This window comes from Cydia strobilella, chromosome 15, assembly GCF_947568885.1.
Source record: "Cydia strobilella chromosome 15, ilCydStro3.1, whole genome shotgun sequence".
In the NCBI taxonomy this organism is placed as follows: Eukaryota; Metazoa; Arthropoda; class Insecta; order Lepidoptera; family Tortricidae; genus Cydia; species Cydia strobilella.
This window is the reverse complement of record NC_086055.1, coordinates 3,889,424-3,914,374: the sequence shown is the minus strand read 5'-3', so window position 1 is coordinate 3,914,374 and position 24,951 is coordinate 3,889,424. Positions and strand designations below refer to the sequence as shown.

Sequence of the window (24,951 nt, the reverse complement as noted above, 5' to 3'; positions counted from 1 at the left end):
AGAAGACAGGCTGCTATCAAAGCCTGTTCTAGACAGTCTGCCAACATTCAACCTAGTCAATCTAATTATTTATTTAGACTGTTGTTATGGCCTGCTCTAGACTGGACCAGTCTAGACAGTCTGCCATCACGGCCTGCTCTAGAAGACAGGCTGCTATCAAAGCCTGTTCTAGACAGTCTGCCAACATTCAACCTAGTCAATCTAATTATTTATTTAGACTGTTGTTATGGCCTGCTCTAGACTAGACCAGTCTAGACAGTCTGCCATCACGGCCTGCTCTAGAAGACAGGCTGCTATCAAAGCCTGTTCTAGACAGTCTGCCAACATTCATACCTATAGCCAACCTAATCATTTAATTTGTTATGGCCTGTCTGCCATCACGGCCTGCCCCAGACAGTCTGCCCTCAAGGCCTGCGCTGGACAGTTTGCCAAAGTATAACTAATTATTTATTTATTTTTGAATCTAACTACAAGGTCCATATTACAAGTACCTATCTTTGCCAAAATATAAACTAACATAATAAACAGTCTGCCATTACGGCCTGCACTAGACAGTCTGCCAAAACTCAACGGTTATATTCTAGATTCATAATATTAATATAATAACTAGCAGTCGTGTCAGCGAAGAGTCTCGACCAACACCGAGAGAGACTCTCGCCGAGTCGCTTGATCAGATGCATAAGACGGTAATCGTGGACACGGCGCATAGTACGTCGGTTGCTCACTCTGCGGCCCTGACCATCGGCAGCTTGGGCCCTGCCCACTGCTGGCAGCTCTGTCTTAACAGTTTCACCTCCTTTGCTTCAGTCAGCTCTTGCTGCGATGCCCTCGCTTATCATCAACTTCATCCGTTCAGCCAGGTTACCAGCGTTGAAACATACAAAAATAAAAATAGTTATAATCATTAGCAGTAGCAAAGATAATTTTAGTCACAGTCATCCTCAATAATTTAATAATTGAAATATAAACATCGACTCAGTCAATCATTATCATCATCAATGAATCTTACTATATACCTAATCATCATCTATCATCATCTATATCGTCATCAAAATCGATCTGTTCGGTAATCATCATCGATATCATCATCCATATGGTCAGTCAAGCATTATCGCCGACATTGTTATCGAAGTCGTTCAGCTCCGTTTTCATCATCGATATGGTCAGTTATTGACCCTGTCGTGGACATCGAGGCAAACATTCGTTGACATCGACACTGTAATCGATATGTTCGGTCATATACATAATCATCGTTCTCGGACCTCTGTTACCTAAGATCTTCCTTAGATACCTACTCATCGTTACTGAAATCGTAATCAGACGTCAATGACGTCATGGATATCAGTCATTATCTTCATCGAAAAATCCTCAACATTAATTAAATAAAATGACAAATATTCCATCGATTCATCAACTTTAAGAAGATTACATTTAAAACAGGTTTTTATTAATTTATTTATATAAACAGATAATTATTTATTCAATGACCTTATGATCCTGATGTTTCGTCCTAAACTTCGTTCAGTATTTCACAATGGTAATATTCAGCCCCAGGAATCGGCAAGAACGCAGCAACTATATCTCGGGATGACATGCACCCAAAAAAAAAGTAGCTCTAAATAATAGCGTATAGGTACTACACCGAGTACACCGTAACATATACTAGCGTCATTAGTGTCATTACCCCACCTACTATATTATTGGAAGTATTGGAAGTGATTAAAAGTTATTCCAATATTCACTTTTTGTTAATTGATACAGCCAATATTTCCTGGCTATGCTAATCGTGGCGACAACGCACTTAATGACAAAAATGCAACCATACATTTTGTCTTTATGAATCATGGTTCTTTTGCCTTACTATACTTTAATTAATATTACCAACTTATTTCTTGTCATCACTGTGTCTCTGTCATAAAATCATACATGTTACCTTCCATGGTACCTTCTGTTAAACCTACTGATCAAGCAAATTTTAAGAATACAAAGTTTCATGAATTGAGATGAAAAATAAAAATTAGTTCCAAGCTCCTTATAAGGCTTCTTGAGCCTACTTTATAAGGCTTCTTTAAGTTTGAATGTTATCTACTTTTAGCTTCGTTTATTTAACTTACCTACTCTGGTGTTGATTCTTTTGTTAAGGTCAGTCACAGACTTCTGCTCAGGACCATACTAAAATTTTGTACTAACACTTGTGACAGTGGTTGTACTTATTCATCGATTTTGCATTTCAAGTCAACTTTCAATGAGAATTCTTTAAGTCTTGTTTTTTTTCAAACAGGGACTGTTTTTGTAAACTTTTTAATTTTACAAATAGACTTTCTTAACTTGATAATGTATACACAAGTATGCTGCTTTTGCCTTTTCTTGACACTTTATGGTCCTTACCTATTAGTAACCTGAATTTTATAATTTGTGACCTAAGAGTTTGATTAACTTAGTTAGGCATCACTAACTGTAAAATTTCTTAACCTGAATCTGTCATACAATAATTATTTCAGATTCACCCTTTATGCAAATGAAACCATAAAGTCACAAATTAATTGTATTTCATAGCAACAATTCATAGTTTCATTTGTGGTTTGTTATTGTATTGTACAACTGCAAAATATAACTGAATACTATGCAATATGCTTAATACAAATATTGAATATTGTGTCAACAGCATGGAAAAAGTAATCTGTTCTTGTTTAGCCAATCTGCTTTTACTAGACAGAACTTGCACTAAACTTATAAATTTAGAGAAACAAATGTGTACATTGGTGTATATTTTGTGCAATAAGGTTTAAATATAAATACCGCAAAGGTATGAAGTAGGTATTCAAGATTTCTAAATAGAGTGAAATATAACTTCTTTTAAATACCTACTAGGAGATCTTAACCACTGAAAGTGAACTGTACTTATTGTTATCAGAAAATAAACATTTATATTTAATTTTTTTCATTTTCTTATGCTATGTCAATATCCACAACGCAACCAGTCATCATGTAAATCATGCTCCCTGAATGATAATAATGATGTTTTAAAATTGTTACTTTGATTTTCAATTGCATGACATTTAAAACAGTAGTATGAAATAGATGTAAAACTATCAATGTCATTCATTTCAAATTTAGAATTCATACTGTGTGTAATTCCATTAATTCATTATTGTTTCTATATGCATCTCTCGGAGTATCCAGACTAATAATTTTCAGTACAACAATGATTGGCAACTAAATGCATGTACCTACAGTACTACTATGTAGAATATACCATCTTTAATTAACATTTTTTTTTTTTTTACATTTGCCTATATACAAATGTTTATAAATAATTTGTTTGCATCAAAACAAAAACTAGTTTCTTTGTCTTTTCACCTAAATAACCGATATGCACATTTATCTATTAAGATTCTTTTATTCTGAATTAGAGACCGGGGTATTTATCTCAATAAGTGTGATGCTTGGTAAAGGCCTTTTCTAAATCTTCCCATTGACAACTGTCATGGGCCAATCTCCTACAATTCTAGCCCGCTGTCAGTCGCTACCTCTCATCTTTGCTATCTCATCATTTCATCATGGCAATAACTTCTGCAATACTAATCAATCACCTTTTTTTGTTATCTCTTACCATATATAGGCATTATATACTCATGCATCATTAGAACAAAAAATAACCTTTTAGTGTCATTAGACTATCCAAAAAATAATAGTAATAATACCTAGTAAATATTCAATTATTGTCATTTTACAACTCATTGTTAATAATTAACTTCACTGAGCACCTGAATTGTACCTGAACAGTGCACAATACCATCCTTACCATTTTGACTTCTTATAACCATGTTGGCTCTTAATGATAGTTCTCTGCGTCTCACCAATCTCACCGTGATGGTCGTTTGCTTGCATTTTCGTCGAGATCTATTCTCATTGTATTCCAACGTGTCTCAATGTGTCAGTCCAAAAACAAACAATGACAAAAAACACAGGTTAATAACTAGATCAATACATAGCAAATGTCCAGTGCATTGCAAATTTAAAACAACTTTTATTTTAAACAAATGAAACCAATTGTCAATCATTTTGTTTACCGTACAAAACAAACTAATGAAATCGTGTATCATATATATATACACTATTGTCTTGATTATGAAATTAACATTCAAAAGACCAAGCAACTTACATTACTATGTACCTCTTTCATCATCATCATCAATTTTAAGAGCTATGCTCTTGTTGATGGAGTAATTACCATTCTTTGCTGGGCCAGCCTTTTGACTCCCTCGTACAACATGACAGAAACTCTATCTTTCATTTGGCTGAGATGTGTTCCTCTGCGTCTTTCTCGCTCAATCTTGCCCTTCAGGATGTTTAAAAAGAATCTGTCGTGCGGGTCGTGCCGTATTAGATGACTAATCATCTTGCACCTTCTGTTAGCTGTTGTGCCTAACAGGCATCTCTTCTCTCCTGCCATGCTCAGTTCCTCAACGTTCGTCTTCCTTTCTGTCCAGCTAATCCTTAGCATCCTCCGCCAACACCGGATTTCAAAGGCCTCCAATCGCTCTCTGTCCCGTTGTGTCACTGTCCACGTCTCACAAACATTTAAAGCAATGCTCCAGATATACGCCTTAACTAAGCGTTTTTTTTTTCACATTCTTCGAGATGTGTGCTTCATCTCTATATAGGTGAAAATAATCATCCAATTTCTATGTGGGCATTTGAATTCACAATCCCGCTTTCTGAGTTGAAATCATCCATAGATTTAATGCTCAGTAAAAGGGGTTTAGCACACAAACCACTGCTTGCTTTGACATTTCTTTTATTACATTGATATACAGGATTAATTATAAGATTACATAAAGATCAAATCGAATATAAGTAACATAACCTCGCGCACAGGCCTGCCGCCAAATCTGACAGCTCTCCCTCTAAAAACTAAAATGACCATAGATACAACAATCAAAAGTATAGAGCCAGGTACATACTACATGTAATTATCAGTAGTATTAGGCCACATATAGGATATTAACTATTGTGATGCTTACACAACTTTTCATGAAATTACATTTTATTATAATAAAATTACTACTTAAATATGTGATTGTGGACGCATTCTGTGACATCACAATGAATCCACCTTCTTTCAATAAGTTTTTATTTATTTGAACAGAATTGAAAGCGCCAAACCTTGTTTGATTATACTTATTTTAAGAGTATTAACGTAAATTTAAGTCATTTTAATTTTTACCATTCACCATTTGTAGCATTCTACTGTATTATGAATGTTTATTCTAACATAATATATCAAAATTGAATTTTTTATTGGCAAGTTGCGATTCATAGGGCTAGGGCTAAGGTATCAAATAATAGCACATTGTGCAATGTGGGGGGTGGATATTCACCTCACTATATAGGTAAAAGTTTTGTGTTACACACGGGTCCAAATGTATTTCACTTCTCGTGCGTTGAAACACTCGCGGGTAAAATACAACTTTGCACCCTTGTATAACAAATAACTATTTCGAGCAAGTGTGATGCTGATGAAAAAGAAATAACCCCATTGCTGTGTGTGCCAGACATACAGTCGCCATCAGATATATCGGAGCGGCCAAGGTGCTCACAAATATCTGAACACGCCTCTATTGTCAAGGCGCTAGGTGCGTGTTCAGATATTTTTGAGCACCTCGGCCGCTCCGATATAACTGATGGCGACTGTACATTTTCACAGAATAAAGAAAAGAAAGCAGTTTTAAAAACATTTCGAAACATTATCACCCTAGAAAGCTGAAGAGACTTGGAGTAAGTTCTGTATAAGGCAAGTTAGTCGCACTACACTAGGTTCCGATCTAGGTCATAACACGTCCTAGACTGGATCAGCTTTCTTATTAAAATTGTTTATCCAGTTTTGAACTAGTTTCTCAATGTTTTTTAGGGTTCCGTACCCAAAGGTTTAAAAACGGGACCCTATCATCATGGCTGTATCTCATGAACCGTGATAGCCAGACAGTTGAAATTCATAGATGATGTATTTCTGTTGCCGCTATACCAACAAATTCTAAAAAGTATGGAACCATTACACTAATTGGTGCGCGAAGTTGTGTCAAGGTCGTATCTTAACAATAATACATAAAGTTCCGATTTTAAACTTAGGATCGGCCTCAAGTTACGAGTATAACACTACCTGCTTTTGTATAGAGCAGATAAGTATTACCTAACAAGTTTCACTTATAAAACGTGTTCATAACTTACTTGCGTTTCCTTGAAGCTTGAAGTTCCGGTACAAAATAAATATCACGACGCTGGAGACGTTAAAAGGAAGTACGAAATAAATACAAAACTCGCCCAACTTCGCTATACACTCGTTTTCTTTTCAAACATATAATAAGCTTCCTACTCGCAGACATTTATAATTTTAGACGTCTCATGGTGCCTACCATTATATGTGTCGTTTTCAATCAATATGTACCACATTGTCGATTGTCGATAAGGTTGATTTCAAATTGAAGCTATATGGAAATAGCGCCTTATTGACCACCGACAATAAGAACACTTTTGGATGAAAATGGCACATATTATAATTAGGTGTGATATTTTTTTTGTACTTACCATCGTCCGCATCGGTACCTAACTGGAGTCTTTATTGAAAAGTCTGTCAACCGTTGGTGAACTAAGAGTGCTGCTGATAAAAGACATGGGGGTGTTGGCTGTCTTTTCTGCGCATATTGTTACCAGATCATTGCGAGATTACATCATAAACAGAAATAGTTTAATTACCTCAATTAAAATCAAGCTTTAAATTAATGCAAAGCGATATAAACACAAATATCTTAACCTAAATGAAACTATCACCTAACCTAACTAACACAAAAGACTTCGCAAAACTCTCCCCGAGCCTCTCCAAACGCAAAGGAGCCCGTCACGCTCGCCGCGTTGCCACGTTTTACCGCGATGGACAATCTCTGCATGTCATGACTCTCCCTCAAGCGTCTGCCACTTCCCCAATAAATACCTTCGGCTCAGAACACGAACAGCCAGTGATTCCCACACGGCAAACATCACATCACAATTACCATACCAGAAATTTACAGAATAAATAGTGTATTTTTCAACAATTATACTACAAATACTATTCTAAAACTTACTCCATATACCTAATATTGTCATATGTAGTATAAGTACGTAAATGCATTCCTTACTTTTTTTTTATTCGAATTAGCCTTTCCAACAATTTTCTGTGCGCAAAAGGCCCGTACCGTAATAATTTGGCCCCTTGACCAAATTATTAGGGGTCTTTTGCGCACATTTGGGTAATCTTCTTAAATAAATTAAAACTTAATCCCTGATTCTATGAATCATTCAATTTGATTAATTTAATTTTGGTAACTACCTACTTCTTCTAATATATGTCTGTACTTGAGTATGGTGAACAAGTTTGGCACAAGTTTGTAATTTTTAACTCGATAACTTCGATCTCGCGACTTAATACGGCTAAGTCTAACTAGGTTCTAAATAATTATTTCTGTATATACCTCAGAAATCCAAAAGTTTACATGCATGTCTAACATACACGACAACATGAAATTGGAACCAGCGAGTTGAACTTTATAACTTTATTATTGCGTGTTGCACTGTCACAGATCATTTCATACAGGCATATTCAAATGTACCCTGATATCAAAATAATATCTAACTGATGTCATTCATTTGCAATAACTCTTTCCTTTTAAGAATATGACAGTACTGCGAAATTACTTCATTTTGCTAGTTAAAAATACTTATTTCGATTCTGCCTATTGGGTAGACGGGCAACTACGGACGGAGCCCTGCACTGATAAGACAAGCTTTTGGTCGGTTCTATTATTAGTTACCAGAAAATGTATGTTAACATTTTTCATCTTAATATAATCTTAATTTTGCGAGCTTTTATTTAACTTGCAAATCTTGTAAACTAAACTAAACCCACTTTCCATTATTCGATTGAGCTGAAACTTCACATAAATATAGTTTACTTTCCAAGTAGGCATATTACAAATATTACAATGCACTTATGAACGTCAAAAAAAGCTACGCCGGCTCTAACCCTACACCACGCACTGCTCGAGAAGATATAAATCCCTCCTCATTTGGAGGAGGGTATTATACCAATACGGGACCGGCAAGAAACTCGGCAACACACATTATGTAAGTTGGGTGACAATGCAATATTATCGAGCTGATGATGGCCTTAGGAACTCTGTGATAAAACAATGCGACCTAATTGCGTTTGGATTTGTTAGAATTGTCTAGATGAGTTACCTGTTCAAAATGAAAAGTAGAGTCACCGATAAAAGCTTGTATAAAAATGAAATTTGTGACAAAAAATTTTTTTCAAATTGCTGTCAGTTTACTCTTTCACGTTTTGGATATCAATTGGATTAGTTTTAAATGGATTTGGAGCGTTGGAGCCGTCTAATATTATTGTAGTAATATTGCTAATATTGGGTGACATAAGCAGGAAATACATTAATTGCATATTAGGTGTCCAATAGACGGTAATATGCATAATTAGTGGTTAATGCGTGAACCACTAATATACCTACGGATAAACGTGATTACTTGATTAGTTGAAAAGCCCTTTTACATAACGCGATGTGATATGTTGACGATAGATATTATATTCGTTTGCAATGTTGCAAGTTATTGAAATGTTTTTCTTACCCGAAAAGCGACTGGCACATCCAAAATAATACCTATTTTGTTGATAGGTACGCGGATGGTCCCGGGTTTAAATTCCGGTAAGGGCATTTATTTGTGTGATGAGCACAAATATTTATTCCCGAGTCATATATGGGTGTTTTCTATGTATTTTAAGTATTTGTAAATATTTATATATTATATAATATAATATATCGTTGTCTATGTACTGTACCCAGACCCACAACACGAGCCTTATAGAGCTTATTGTGGGACTTTATCTTATCTTATTTATTAGTTATTTATTAAATAACAGAAAACTAATTTGTACGAATCTTGTGGGTTTCAAACCCTTTGCTATTTATTAGTATTCATTATAACTAAGTTTACCTAAATAATGCCAATGATATTATTACTAGACAGGTTATAGGCGGTACAAACATAAAGAGCTTAAATTGTACACCTTGTACAGTTGCTGTTTAGTCGCGCCTAGGCAAGCGGCAAGCTATATATAACAGTGCATGTGCATTCGATGAAATTTGCTATATATGGGTTTTCGGGTGCGCAAAATCGATCTATCTAGGTCTTATCACTTATCTCTGGGAAAACGCGCATGTTTGAGTTTTTATATGTTTCCAAAGCTTGGTCTCCCAGATATTAACATTATAACCGATATCGTATCGGATAGTGTAAACAGCTTCATAGGCCTACTTAGCGTTATGATCTTATGATATGAGGTGTGTTAATAATGAGACACTATTGAATTAACCTTTCACCCGCTCTGTGGTCTCTTGCACAAAGGCGAGGCCGAAGAATGTTACAATCTGAAGATAAATGGTATTTTTTTGTCTAAATACAGTAAAACACTAAAGGGGCCACCAGTCCGACGGACGATATCAGCCTGTCAGTTAGAACAAAGATAGATATAACTCCGTAATAGATGGATACAGTCTAAGGAAAAAGAATGTCTCGAAAATCACGAAAATTTGATTCTCGATCAGATGGCGCCACTAGTTTTGGCCTACTCTCGTATAGAGGGCGTTGACTGTTTCGTTTGTTATTTATAATTTTAACGCATACCAGTGAAAGAACATGGGTCAAAATCATATAAAAATAATTAATGCAAATAAAAAAAAACATTTATCCATATTTAAATACATTTTAACGTATTTTTATAAATCTTCATTTTTAGTTTTAAAGTATGTCGATAGATGGCAGTGAATTTAAAGTGGTTACAAAATTTACTATGACAGTACCGCTCTATCTTATTATATCCTCATCGGTTAGAACAAAAAATTGACAGTTCCGAACAACTGACAGGCCGATATCGTCCGGCGGACTGGTAATGGGTCCTTAAGGTCCATTCCAAATCTTGGGTGATTGGTGAAAAGGCCCTATTGTAATGAATTATGTCAAATACGTAGCGACACATTTTTTTTAACAGCCTATATTGTGTCCCACTGCTGGGCAAAGACCTCCCCTGTCTTCGGCCTTTCGTCACGGCTTTGCGACGCATATGTAGGGGAGACCGAGGTGAGTTGTGACAGAGGAGAGTTGTAACATCGTTTTTTAAATAAATAAATAAATAAATATTATAGGACATTCTTACACAGATTGACTAAAGTCCCACGGTAAGCACAAGGAGGCTTGTGTTATGGGTACTCAGACAACGATATATATAATATATAAATACTTAAATACATAGAAAACACCCATGACTCAGGAACAAATATCTGTGCTCATCACACAAATAAATGCCTTTACGGGGATTCGAACCCAGGACTATCGGCTTCACAGGCAGGGTCACTACCCACTAGGCCAGACCGGTCGTCAAATTTGGAATCTATTAACTAATAACGAGCTAGCAATAGCGCGCCTTTGTTAGTTCCAGTTACGAGCTAACAAACGCGCAATGTTGCGAGCTCGCTAACAGTTAATAGGTTCCAAAAAATCGAAAACGCCACAACCTTTCTCTGTCACAACTCACCTCGGTCTCCCCTAAGTATATTCGTTACTAAGTATTTTTTATGTAGTGTAGAAGTTTTGTAAGTAAAAAGTTTACTCGCTTTATTTTCTTCGTGTTACAAAACAAGTACTTAACAAACATAGATAAATGTTACTTAAATGTCCATGCCAAGTTTCATGTCATTTCAGCTAGTCGTTTTAAAATGGGTCTCCCCAGATATATCGACGCGGAATCGGCAAAAGTCGATAGAAGAAAGTTTTATGTCTGCGCAATAAGAGCAAAAAAGCCGTCGACGACGCGTCGGCAGGCGCCGGCCGTTGCGAGTCAAGCCGAACGACGACTTTTTCGCTCTTAGCCGATAGGAAAAGCTTTATGTGGCGCACATAATAGTACATTATGATACAAGTGTGCTAAGTTGGTCATTACACACGAGGCGATATTGTGCGCGCGAGCTGTAAGCGAGCGCGCAATAAGAAAGCCGATGTGTGTAATGACCAATGCACACGCGTTTCATACGACGTTTTTCAACACACTTGCGAGAAAAAAAAAGAAACTTTCATATTAATCAAATTTTAATAGTTAAAACAGTTAGTATTGTGTCTTGCATAGTCTGTCATACTGCCGGCCGCCCCTCGCCCCGGCCGCGGGCGGCGCGGCGGGCGGGCCGGCCGGGCCGAACACCGCGCAGGCGGTCGGGCGCGCCCGTGCTCGCCAGTCTGCCAATTAAAGAAGGCTCTCTTTCCATGCATATTATTAGCAATCAGTTACCTTCTTAACTCAGTCGGATAATATAATGAAAAAGCACGAGTGGAATAATACACTGAAAGAGCACGCGTGTTTAATATCTAGGATTATGAGCCAAAAATCGATGGAATAAAAACGTCGTTTTGAGCAAGTGTGTTGAAAAGCTTTTTTCTATCGGCATTTGCCGATTCCGCGTCGATACATCTGGGGAGATCCTAACTTCGATTATACAATTACATAATACGGCCATACGGCGGCGGTTAGGTCCGTGTGACTCGAGTTTCCCGGAAACCTCTACTTATCAAACTTTGCAATTATGATAAGCTAATATCTGATACATTATGTGGTGGAATAATTCGTTGAAGCTAATTATGGTTATAAATTATTTACGAAGAGGGTTTCGTTTTCCGTCGGATTTAGGTTCTAAATGCTATTGTTAAGTGAAGCGTGTCAATTATTTCGCAAATCAACTGTTATATAGTGTTTTCTGTTTCATCGATTTCAGCAAATTATCAGAAAATTTAAGAAGTTAAAATTTGAACTAACTTAGTGGTATTCCATCTGTCCAATGTATATTTTGTCTCACATCTTGCTTAATGAGAGAGTGAGACGCAATGCCATCGGACAAAAAAATTGTTTATTACCCTTACCACTTAATTCAGAATCCTAAATCGTAAAGGTGTAACCGAATTTAGTAACGCAGCGTACTACGTAGGCGAACAACATGCGAAGCGAATCGATGCGGCGCGGGGTGAATCAATCACAGTTTGATACCTATACTATAATAGAAACGTCCTACGTGGGCGATCTCGTTGCGAACGCGAACGTCGCCTGGGCCCGCCGTGCTGCGCTGCGCCGCGCCGCGCCGCTTCGCCTTCGTGATTTGTTCGCTTACATAGTATTTGTTGTTATGGCGGCTACAGAAATACATCATGTGTGAAAATTTCAACTGTCTAGCCATCACGTTTTATGAGATACAGCCTGGTGAGAGACGGACAGACAGACAGCGGTGTCTTAGTAATAGGGTCCCGTTTTTACCCTTCGGGTACGGAACCCTAAAAAGCGCAGAATCACGCAGAACGACTCCTTCCCCGACAATAAATAGTAAAAGTCCATAAAAATGAGATACGATGTGTTACATGCCTCCATTCCGCGCCACTACACCCTGTGAATACACCGGTAATTGTGATGAATGTCCATATGAATAGACCCTGTAGGGTAAAAATACCTAGTACTTGGAGGGGTCAATAAGCGGATTTTATTGTGCGGGGGTAGCCTTGGACATTTTTAGTGGACTGTATTATACAGGATGTCCTTAGCCATTGGACACACCCTGAAATCCCACGTAGGGTTACTTCTCAGGAATGCTCTAACGTTAATATTTTTTTAATTAGAACAAAAGATAAAAAAAAAATTTACAAACAATGGTTATTTCCAATAATCGACATCAAAAAGAAACACTGTATTAATCATTGGCAGTGCTTTTGACAATTTATTCGAAAATGTGACATTTATCAAAAGACAGAATCTTATTAGTGTCATAAAAAGAAGGTTGACTGGTAGAGAATGCCTCATAGCATTAAGTCCGCCTTTTGTACGATTGTATTTTCTTTTGTGCAATAAAGATTAAATAAATAAATAAACAAAAAGTTAATCAAAAAGGTCGAAGATGGTTTCATACTATTAATGACTTCAGGAGCTACTAACACATACAGGCTGCTCTAAAGTAAAAAAATTGTAATTTGTTAATTTCTTCGCAACCGCTACACCGGCTGGCTAGGGACACTGTATGCTATTTAAAACGGGTAGCTTATCTTATACAGTACGCACTGAAAATTATGAACAGTTCGTAAACTAAAAAGGTACCTAACTATCGTGTCTTATAACATGTGTGATATTAATCAGTTATAAAATGTAAGGCCTATCTAAGTATGTAAACTGCTTAAGAATCACAAATCTATTGCAAATAAACTGCAACTAAATCGGTTAATTTCGTTTGGTGGTATAGGATTATTCATGCACAAACACAGAGACAACCTCAGCCTCACTTCTCTTTCTTTCTTTTATACTTTTTCTTTTCTTTTTCCGTTTCATAGCTTGTACGGTTTCCATTCTGACGCGAGTAAAAAATAAACTTCAGGAGGCCCAGAGGACAATGACCTACATACTACTTGTCTAAATCAGCAAACGCTATACCCCAATTTTTAGCATTATAAGACTAGATGATCTTGACGTGTCTATGACGTCACGATATCCCAAGAAAAAAAATCTACACCAAATATTAAAGCATAGCGATGCTTTCCTGGCCCCAATTTCACCACGGTGACAGGTGCGACAATTGTAAAATATCAATGTTGCTGACAGGCATCCATTGGCCACGGTTACCGCTTATCATCAGGCGGGCTGTATTCCTGTTTGCCACCATCATTGTAATATTTAAAAAAACTTTATTATATCGGCAAAAAACAGGTACGTTTATGACGATGATGATGACAATTGTCACAAGATATATAAGAATTTTCGGTAATTCTTGACGACAATTGTCGTGTTTCTTGTGACAATTGTCATTAGCATCGCAGCATCGCAAAATAAGTACTTATTTATTGGCGATATAATGGAGTTTTTTTTATTTATTAAAATATTGGTGGCAAACAAGCACACAGCCCGTTCGATGGTAAGCGGTTACCGTAGCCTATGGAGGCCTGTGACGTCAGCATTAGTGATTTAGACAATTGTCGCACCTGTCACCGTGGTGAAATTGGGGCCTGGTAGCCTATCTGATTAGCAGTCATCTTACGGATATATAGTATAACCATTGTATTTTTTAAATGCAGGTACCATTAACTTCTAAGCGAAGATCTACAAACGAAATTAATTTAATTTTTTAGAGGTACTTACTTAGATTTTAATTATTATTTTAGGTGTTTGTTGCTGTCTTAGAAAAAAATATTGTGTGCAACGTTACATAATTAGGTCTTAAAATTCAATAATTTTAAGAACCCTTATTATGTACCTGTTGCACAAAATACTACATATAATATGTCTCTGTCTTAGATGTGCTCACAAAAATTGACAAAATTTGCAGGTGTTTCCGCGTATTATTTTATACACCATAACTTCATATCCGTCCCACGTCCCTGTCTTTTTACTTCTCTCCTAACCGTTTGTCGTAAAGACACACATTTCGTAACATTACAGTGACATAAAAACTGAATTACTTTACATCATAACTGCTTTGAAGACACTTCGTTATTACAAATAAATACATATACCTATGTAGAAACGTAAAAAGTAATTGAAATGTTTTTCGTGCTGTATAAACATTGCTCAGATCCGATAGTAGTTAAAATATTTATATACATACCTACTTACAGGGTGATTCATGAGAAGTCAGCAGGAGCAAAACCAAACTTACGCACTCAGTAAATATTACCTAGTGGATCGTTTACCAAAACAATCACACCTTTTTCCTAGTTTTAACTTTTTTGATATTTTTTTGTTTTTTTTTTGTTTTTTTTTCATGAGTAACTATCGCGGTAACCGAGGACAATATTAATTACAAATTTAATTATGTATAATCATCCCTATAACATCTAATTAATAAATATAAAACCTACTTAACCGTTATGATATATGATAGCACTTATTATTGAAGAATAAAAAATTGCCACGAAAAAATAGATACGATCTTTCAAAAGTAACCAGATTCTGATGACAGTCAAATTGGCCCTTGTCATGTGAGTACCTATTCAGTATTTTATGGAAGTATTCTAATTGTAAAGGGGCCCCCTGATTACCAGTCCGCCGGACGATATCGGCCTGCAAGTTGTTCGGAACTGTAAAAATTTTGTTCTAACTGACAGGCTGATATCATCCGACGGACTGATAATCAGTGGGCCCCGAAAATAAATAAAAACTTTTTTTTGTACAGTCGCTATCAGATATATCGAGGCGGCCACAGTGCTCACAAATATCTAAACACGCCTCTATTGTCAAGGCGCTAGAGAGTGCGTGTTCAGATATCTTTGAGCACCTCGGCCGCTCCGATATATTGGCGACTGTACATTTTGGTACAAATTCTAAGTACGTAAGGTACCTACTCAGTAAATGTTGACGCAATCAAAAACCCATGTACCGAAACAGTATTGTATTTATCCAATGTTTATGGTAAGTCCCAGCATTCTCTCTTGAAGCGGTATTCAAATTTTAAAAACATTTGACTGATTTAATATTGTGCCTATTCGTGTGTACGTCTCTCTTCAATAAATGTACGAAGAAGCACGAGCAAAATACTTATCTGGAGGCACGGTAGTGCCCCCGCCAAGTCGAGCAAAACAAAGAGGCACGTATAATGACTTGGCAATCGCACATAATGCTTTACTTGTGCCGTACTCGTAATTATGTGTAATGCTCAAACTGCATGTGATTAGCGCTAGCGTTATGTTCAATTAGAATTATTTTTAATAGTTGACGATGATCCTTAACTATGTCAATATGCAGCCGTGCGACGGCCAAGTTATCATACGTCTTCTTCTCTTTCTCCTGGCTATGTTCCCATATCACTTGGGGTCAGCCCTCCTCGTACGTTTTCGCCACAACAATCTATTTTGTGTTGTCCCTGCGTCTACATTATTAGCTTTAAGATCTTTTTCGATTGTGCTCTTCCAGCCGGGCTAGCACATGATTGGTGCGAGAGTATCTCGCCGCGACATAGACTACCCGTCCCCCTTTAATTCATACAGTTAGTAAAAGACGGGTAGTCTATCTCGCGGCGAGATACTGTCGCGTCAATCAAGTGCTCGGCCTACAGGTGGCGGCAGGTCGGCCTCTGCCTCGCTTCATTTCCTCTATTTATTTTATCATACGCCAAGTTATCATACGTATTAAAAATTAAAGATATCTAATATTGTTACGGCTGTAACACCCCCTGGCACTGACTAAAATAACCGACTTGGTATCACATTACATCTCAAAACTTTTTTGTAGTAGAAGAATTGCGTTGCGAGACTTGCATCTTTTTACATGTAATGTTTTTGATGGGATAAATAAATATTTAGGTAATATTACCTATATTATTAGATCTCGAGGTCTCCGTTGATTGGTTGATTAAGATCTCGACTCGCTCGCTCAGCCAATGGGAACACGCTATGTTATTGCGCGCGAGCAACGACTCACTTCATTAGTGCATCTCTTAGTTATGTAATAACATTAATTGGACAGACGCTAGAAAATACAGTTTTACTTAGATTTATCTTTATTTTTTGATGAAGTCTTTAATTATAGTAGTCAAGTTCTTTTAAGATTTATAAACAGACTCGAGTAGGACTAGAGTTACGATTACGACTCAAATATTTAACACTGAAATATTTTATAGACGTAGCCTAATTGACCGCAGTCGATGTAGACTGTAGACATCTCCTCAAATACCTCTAGTCGCTGCAACTATCATCTCTGTGGCCAATGATGATGATGAGCCTAATTGACAACATTATTAACATTTCAGTTTCAAATTATTAACTTTTCAAAATAAAGATGAAATATTTAGTGCATATGAAATCACCACACTGTGATGTCTGTGACTGTGGGTTAAGAACTACCGGTTTTACCGTCCTTTCAGGCGACAAAGTTATTGGACTATTTCAACAGTAAATAAAATGGCAACAATTTTCCGTCTCATTCCACATTTTAAGAGGAAAAGAGAAACCCATCAAATTCCCGCCATTATCTTTTCACGCACACGCGCATACATGCGTAAAACAATATAATATCGCCTTCATAAAACTATGAAGTACCTTTTTCCATCAAATACATTGTTGCTTACTATGAAAGTTTCGGAAGTTGCTAGATGAATCATGTCTATACAATAGTTGCTGAAATACGCATGAGCGAGATGGATGTGTGTGATTATAAAAACCCTCCTTTAAACATAATATTGCTCATTTTTAAAAATCATTTTCAAATTTTTAGGTTTTGTGCAAATTTTATTATTTTTAAAATTCATTTTAGACCCATTTTTTTTCTATTGGGCGAAAGTCAAAAACAGGATTCGAATCGCTAAAGTCCCAAGACATAGGTCCCAAGATTGATAATTAAATTTTCGGCAAACGTGTTCTGATGTAATAAAAAAGCGCTATGATTTTTCAAAAACTCCGTATTGATCTTATTTACTATGTATTTTGTGTTAGGGCCTTCGCAATATTGTTTTCTTCACAAAGCCAGGCTTCATATATCTCCCCAACTGTAGTGTTATATTTTATTATCAATATTTTATGACCTCCAGATTACGCTAGCAAAACCCAGTTAGTGTTTACAGAAAATGGGTGGTATATCAAATATCCACTGTAGCTTGATCTCTTGCTTCGAAAAAAAACAATGTCATCTGTTCAAATTTTAGATATTACTTACATGGATGACAAAAAGAACAACTGTCAGGCTTTAAAAGTGTGACCAAAAATTAAATGCGTGTGCGCGTCAATTGCCTATGCAAGATCTAAAATAGTGATGTCATGTTATAACATATTAATAACTAGCTTTTGCCTACGAAATGTGTGAAAAATTTGCGTAGAAATTTGAAGTAGCTTATTTTTTATCCAATCTGCTTTTTATCGATTCCCCATACAAACTTCCGATCCCCCTTTTAAGCTCCTTAAAGGATGACTTCTGAGATAAAACCCTCGGTGGGTGAGTCCGACTCGGACTTGTCCGGTTTTTTTTTAATTTTACTAGCAGTTTATAGTTCCCACTTATACTGGCTGCCTAGGCGCGTCTGTGGCTGTAGTAGGCTATCGTAATAAGTCAGCCTATCATACTATGCCTCAATCGTAAAAATATTACGTGGGAATAACCTTGCTCATCGCCCAGCGGAATCCTAATGAGGCGTGAACATTACGTGACTTTACAGTCATGAACACGTTAACGTCTCTAATGACCTATTTGACAGTCATTTATCTTGACACATTTCCCTTCGCCATTGTGTTTAATAATAGTTATTTACGATACAAGTGCGGAAAAGAGGAAATTCGAAACGAGTGGCGATAAATTAAAACACTACCGCAGGGAGTGTTTTAAATCGACACGAGTTGCTAATTACCTATTCGCACGTGTATCGTACAACGTTTTACAGTACATATGGCCCTTTAAACTTTCGACATATGCACGAAAAGTGCTATTTGAGGCACTAGTGCGAGAAAGTAGCACCATATGTACCTATACTGTAAAAGTTAAATGAACTTTTGTTTCCAAATAAGGGCCTGACACTATTTGATAGAGAATAGAGAACGATAGTCTTATTGCGATTCCTATAAGAGGAAAGAGAAAATCGTGCCATGCTTTGTCTTTATCACCGACAGGGCATATTTTCATGGTCGGGTTATGGCATCATGTGGGCATCATAGCAAGGAAGCTATGGCGAAATACCGAAATTTATAAGAATGTAAGGGAAATAACATTGGACATACAAACCGGATAAATTGCGTAATATACATTTTATATGAATATTCTTTACCCCCATAATCTCCTCCTATTTTAAATTAAATTAAATTCATTTATTTCAAGCTGCAAGGCTCATAATCAGTTTTCACAAATGTCATAAAATGTATGTATGTATGTTTTAAATTTCGTTAAAACCCTTTAAACTTATTAGTCCCCCCTCTCAATATTCTGTCTTGTATTCTTCTTTACTACTAACAACAGTAATTATGTTACATATTGACAAACCAGATAGAACTTCTATTCCATTTCACGAAAATTTGGTAACAATTGAACGAGCTTTTGAATGACACATACGGTTGTTACAAGTTAAAAGTACAGCCTTGAGCCAATACCGTCTGTTACCGACTTTAAATTACTGGGGCATCCTTATGAAGGAACTTAACTTCGACTTATCAATAGTTTCTGATGTAACTTAGTACAATGTTGTGTCTGACGTTCGGGACTTGCTAATGAAGTTGTTAACTAAGTTAAGATTTCGGCATGATAGTCGGTAAGTTCCGTTTTGAGTCATAATTCGGGTCATTCGACGTTTCTGTTGAAGTCAGCATTGATATTAAAATGTTTTAATAGTTAATGTTAGGCAAATGAGAAGTTTCGTGAGTCTATCAAAATAGATACCGGAGAATAATTGAGTTGAAGAAATAAGATAATATTCTTACAAATGACCTATGGTTGACGTGGATGACATTAGAAAATATAAGCCAGTAAAATATGTACTGATTTATTCCGTACAATATAACGTTGCATATTCTTCCGAGGATGTTGCATGCATTGGTATATTGAATATGGAATTGACCTATAGAGAAAGATTAGATACCTGGCAGTTCGTAGCATAGAGCCAGTCTTATTGTTTTTAGCGTTTTACACTAACAAAGTATGTGTGAATAAATGACTAAGTATTTTTTCTTTGTTTCAGATAATGAAGCTGCTTTTGTTAATAACCAGCATAGTGGCGATCGCTGCGCGTCCAGCCGTGGACGTGGAGAAGACAGTTCTGCAAGTAGAGAGCATCCTGCAGGCCAACGCACAGCTGCCGCGCCTCACGAGGCAAGAGATCCTGGAACTGCTCAACGATATCAGGGCTGAAGACGCTAAGAGCACCTCCACTTCTAGTGAGCAAACTAGTACAGAAAAATCCACGACAACAACTCCGAGTTCAAAAGAAAATGAAATAAGTCCTGGGTCAACAACTGCAACACCGGATTTCAAAGACAATCTTGTACCAGATGAAAGGGAAAGCTATGTGTCAGCTGCAGGTCCCACTAAAACTACAGTCGAAAGTACAACCAAAGCCCAACCAACCCTAACTGTCGTATTACCATATACGCCGAGAGACGGTACGTCTTTACAGGAGCTTTACACCAGACCTCCCAGGACAGAAGTCGTAGCCCTTCCGAAAACGACTCCAAAACCTAACCCCAAAGACCTCAAAAATAAAAAACTCGAGCAGACTTTGAAGAACAATCATGATTTGGCATTGGCAAATATACAAGATTTTCCTGCTGAATTACAAGCGTTCCTTGACTCCCATGGAATAAAAAGTAATTCAGCAAATGATCATTTCTTACTGCCTCTTGATGGATTCAAACCCTTGCCTCCAGCAAAAATCGTAGATGGAACAGTTCAACTTCCAGAGAATATTTTACTAACTTACGATCTAATATCGCCCAGTACAGAATTCAATTCATCAGCCACCACTAGAAATCAGGCTCTAAGCAATTATTTATACGAACCATTGCTTCCAGAACCACTCTTTGAGTTAGATACGTCTGAATCTCAGAAAGTTGATCTGCCTCTAGATATGCCGAAGAGTCGAAAAACTAAATCTTCTAATAGTGACCCGCTGCCACTTCTCGAGCCCTTTGATTACGATTCAATGAAGGTGATACCATTAGGACAAGGACCCAGCCCGGTCGAAGACACGAAGACTATCCTTGGAAGTGAACAGAGTAAAAGACAGGCGAATAGCACAGAGGAAGCAGAAGCCCCGACAACTGCTGCTACTGATCTAAAGAACGATTCAGGAGTGTCAGATAATGCAGCGTCTTCGGCAGATACAGATTCTGGTGCATCGATATCTGACTTGGAAGAGTCGTTTGGCGGCGCTGCCCCGGGGAAGCCAGGGGACTCCGAACTGCCGCCGCCAAGAAAAAACGGATTCTACTGGATGGTCGACTGGAACAGTTTCCTGGAAGTGGGCGACGGAGATACAAAAGTGAACATTCGTTTCGAACCGAAACTGGGAGATCCGCAAATGTTCCTCCCCGTCAGCGTGCCGTGATTAGTTGGCGAATTGCAATACTGAGTTCTAGTCTGTGGTTTTAATTAGCAAGGATATTAGTAGTAGTGGGTCCGGATGGGGGATGAATTATATAATTCGTATTTCGACATTAAAAAGTCGTTCTGAGGTAATAACGACTTTGGAGTAGTTGGAAGTTAGCTAACCATAATGGCTACAGTTTTATAAGAATAGAACCAGATGTTCTTGTCGTACTTGAAAAACCCTCCAATTATGCTCATAATTAGTGCAAGTATTCCAGTTTTCTAATTGGTACCAAGATTCTGGAATACATACGACAATATTCACTCGAGTGGTGTCCATTGCTCGATTAAATGAGTGTGTTTGAGAACTTTTAGATGAGTTGCAGCGTAGAGCGGTGATGGAACGCAAACTATGTTATACAAACTATGTGAATAACAAACGCTGATGAACCAAATCGAAAGTGAAATCGCGAATTCATGTAGTCGTTAAATTACAACCAATTAATTGTAGATTTTCAAACATTTGCACGTAAATGTATGAAGGTTTTTTTAATATAAGTATTTAATAAAAGCTTGTTTTATTTTGTACCAAAATCTCTTGTTCGGAATAGCCTTTACGTGTGTGTCAAGTCAGAAAAATTTCTCTTAAAACGTTAGTACCCGTTGCTGCCAACGACTGACATAAAGTGTGCGCGTTATGTCACCTTATGAGTGATAAACTTAACTCTCGCGTAGATAAACTTGTACGTTCGTACGGTCGCGTTAAAATCTTTATGTTTAGGGCGCTTCTCTCTAGGACAAGTGCGAGGCGGACTCGCCCACCGAGGGCTCCGTACAAACATTTTTTTTAATCTATTTTCTTACAAATGTATAGTATATTTATTTTCCCTTGTACTTGTAGTGTAAGACGATATTACTTGCCAAATTTTTTTCCTCGTGAGGGTGTCGAAATATACGGTTTATGCGGCTTAAACGGCCGTATTTTTTTTTAGGGTTCCGTACCCAAAGGGTAAAAACGGGACCTACTAAAACTCCGCTGTAATTGTGTTTGCGTAATAGTACGCAACAGACAGACAGACGGACGGATGGATCCTATAAGGGTTCCTTTTTTTCCTTTTGAATTATGGAACCCTAAAAATTAATTACACATTAAAAAAACCCGGCAAGTGCGAGTCGGGCTCGCGCACGAAGGGTTCCGTACCATTACGCAAAAAAACGGCAATAAAATTACGTTTGTTTTATAGGAGCCCCACTTAAATATTTATTTTATTCTGTTTTTAGTATTTGCTGTTATAGCGGCAATAGAAATACATCATCTGTGAAAATTTCAACTGTCTAGCTATCACGGTTTATGAAATACAGCCTGGTGACAGAACTGGGTCCCGTTTTAAAGTTTAACCTTTGGGTACGGAACCTAAAAAAGTGACCAAAACGTCTTCAGCTTACGCGGTTAACGCCCTAAGCCACCTAAGCTACCCCGTGGTCAGACATAAGGACATAACAAATCGCTCTGTATAGTACTATGTGTAGGACAGTGGGCTTCAGGAGGCTAGAGACCAACTCCGGTTTGTTCGTAATGTACATAATTTTTACCTCCTACTCATTGTCTATATATATTGACCGTTGAATTCGGGAACAGTGAGCAAATATTATTAATAAGTGAATATCGTCATTCACTCTCCATTTTGATGTGAATATTCTATTAGATACTACTAGTATTCATAGACCGTGCAGTGTGGTGCCAAGGGTGAGACCTAATACGTGCAAACCAAGTTAGTAAGTGTTTCTTATTTTTAGTGATTTGACCAGGAAAAGTATAGTTTTGACCAAAAAATGACGGTTAGACAGAGCGGAGTCTTAGTAATAGGGTACCGTTTTTACCCTTTGTGTACGGAACCCTAAAAACATTGCGACACAAATATTGATAATAGATTTCACGTCATATTTTTCTGCTACTATTCGATTGGCATCGATCAATCAGAATGTTATCATCACTCACCACTAATAACACCTTCTTATCCCAACTTGTTTCTCCTAGGACCTTCCCTAGCTTATACAACGAAATAATACCTTAACCAAGAAGAAAATGACGTTCCGGGTAAGTTTGTAGAGTTAGACCAGTTAGACCAAGATAAGATAAGATAAGTATGCAGCGATTTTTGTAGCACACGCAGTGCAAGTGTTATTTTAAACGTCAAACTTCTATGAAACTATGACGTATAAATAACACTTGCACTGCGAATGCTATCAAAATCTTTGCAGACTTTTCTTTATGGATGGTATAGAAAGGATGTTAATCTCTTATGGCAGCATTGTTTCAAAAGTGACCAGCTTTCAGCTAATATATAATATATTTCTAATATATCTAAAACAAAATAAACATAATAAATATTATAGTTTGTCAAAGGACTTTCTCATTCCAAACAGAGATAATCATACTATCTTTGTCTTACACTAGTACTAGCAACCAAAAGAAAAGGATGAGTATAGTTTTTTGTTCTTATTTACTGACAATATACCGGGTGTTTCCTGTAACAGGAGCATTAAATTAAGCTGTAGGCTGCACTTCTCAAACTGACCAACATTTGTTCAGCAATATTTAAAAATAACTTGTTTTGACTTTAAAGTTTATTCTAAGACGCAATGTATTGCAAAATTTGTTATGTTTGAAGGGTGACAAGCAACGTCAAACACACAGATGGCAGCGTACATTGAAAATAATATTTAATTAGTATGAAAAAGGTATAATCTAAAAATTCCATAATTTAAAAAAGTTGATGAACAAATGTTGGTCAGTATGAGGCGTACAGCCTCCAGTTTAATTTATTGCTCCTGTTACAGGAAACACCGTGTATGTGTATATGTATGTATGTTGTATATACATATAACTATGAATGACTAGTAGCAGGTACATTGTAACAGCGATATAATATGAAGGCAGCGCATAGCTCCAACACAGTTTGAGCACCATCTGTGAATAATTTGACAAACGCTTGTCGTTCGATATATCAACCATTTTGCACCTTACTCCTTCGTAATAAGGTATAGAATATATAGTTAGTACTAGTAATTTATGTAGGATAGTTGTGAACTACGTACAAATAGTGTTCGAACTAATTTTCATGTTTTGACTTTCCAATTATTTGTCGTGTGACGAAATTTTTAATTAGTACCTATTTAAATGGAATATTTGTACAGTAAATATACATACGTTGTATCAATACTATAAATAGCTATTGGGAGTTGTTTTATTTTTGCATTTTTTTGGCAAAGTATAGTAATATAAGAATTGTAATAAAAGTTAGTTTGAAATTAATCGAACCTTACAATATCCTCAAAACAGGAATTTTAATTTAACGGAAGATACCTAGTTAAATATTTGTTTAATACGAGAGCAAAGTTTCTGTTTATTTCCTGCTAATAAAATAACAAAATATTGTAAAAATTATATAGGTAGCGTATGTTCGTGGTTCAAAAAGTGGAATACCTATTGAGCGTTGCGAGATAACAAACTTTCCTGCCTATTGGAAAACCCTGTAGTGAGGGCTTAGTCAATTTCTATAAGAATGTCCTATATATTTTATTATTAATATTTAGATCTGTGAATGCACTCCGCAAGAATACACTGTCTAAGCGGTGAGTATCCAGAGTTTTTTTCCTGACCTGACACCACGGTGTTTAATTCCTCGTATAGGTACCTATTAAGTAAAGCGTCGGCAACGCTATTGTTATAATATTACTTGTTATAATATTATACTTGTGACACCCAGTGAGTTGCAGGATATGCTGACCAGGCGGCCTAGCCAAGGTGACAATCGCTATCAAACAATTTT

The 24,951-nt window shown here is 36.8% G+C and overlaps 1 protein-coding gene across 1 annotated transcript in view; it reads left to right on the top strand.

Moving 5' to 3' along the window:
* LOC134747758 (uncharacterized) overlaps window positions 1–21,548 on the top strand; it is a 33,516-nt gene extending 11,968 nt beyond the window's left edge. Inside the window, exon 2 of the mRNA XM_063682392.1 lies at window positions 19,773–21,548. Within this exon, the coding sequence (XP_063538462.1) occupies window positions 19,776–21,137 (1,362 nt within the window). The 5' untranslated portion in view covers window positions 19,773–19,775 and the 3' untranslated portion in view covers window positions 21,138–21,548. The remainder of the gene's footprint in view (window positions 1–19,772) is intronic.
* Window positions 21,549–24,951: the final 3,403 nt, after the last annotated feature.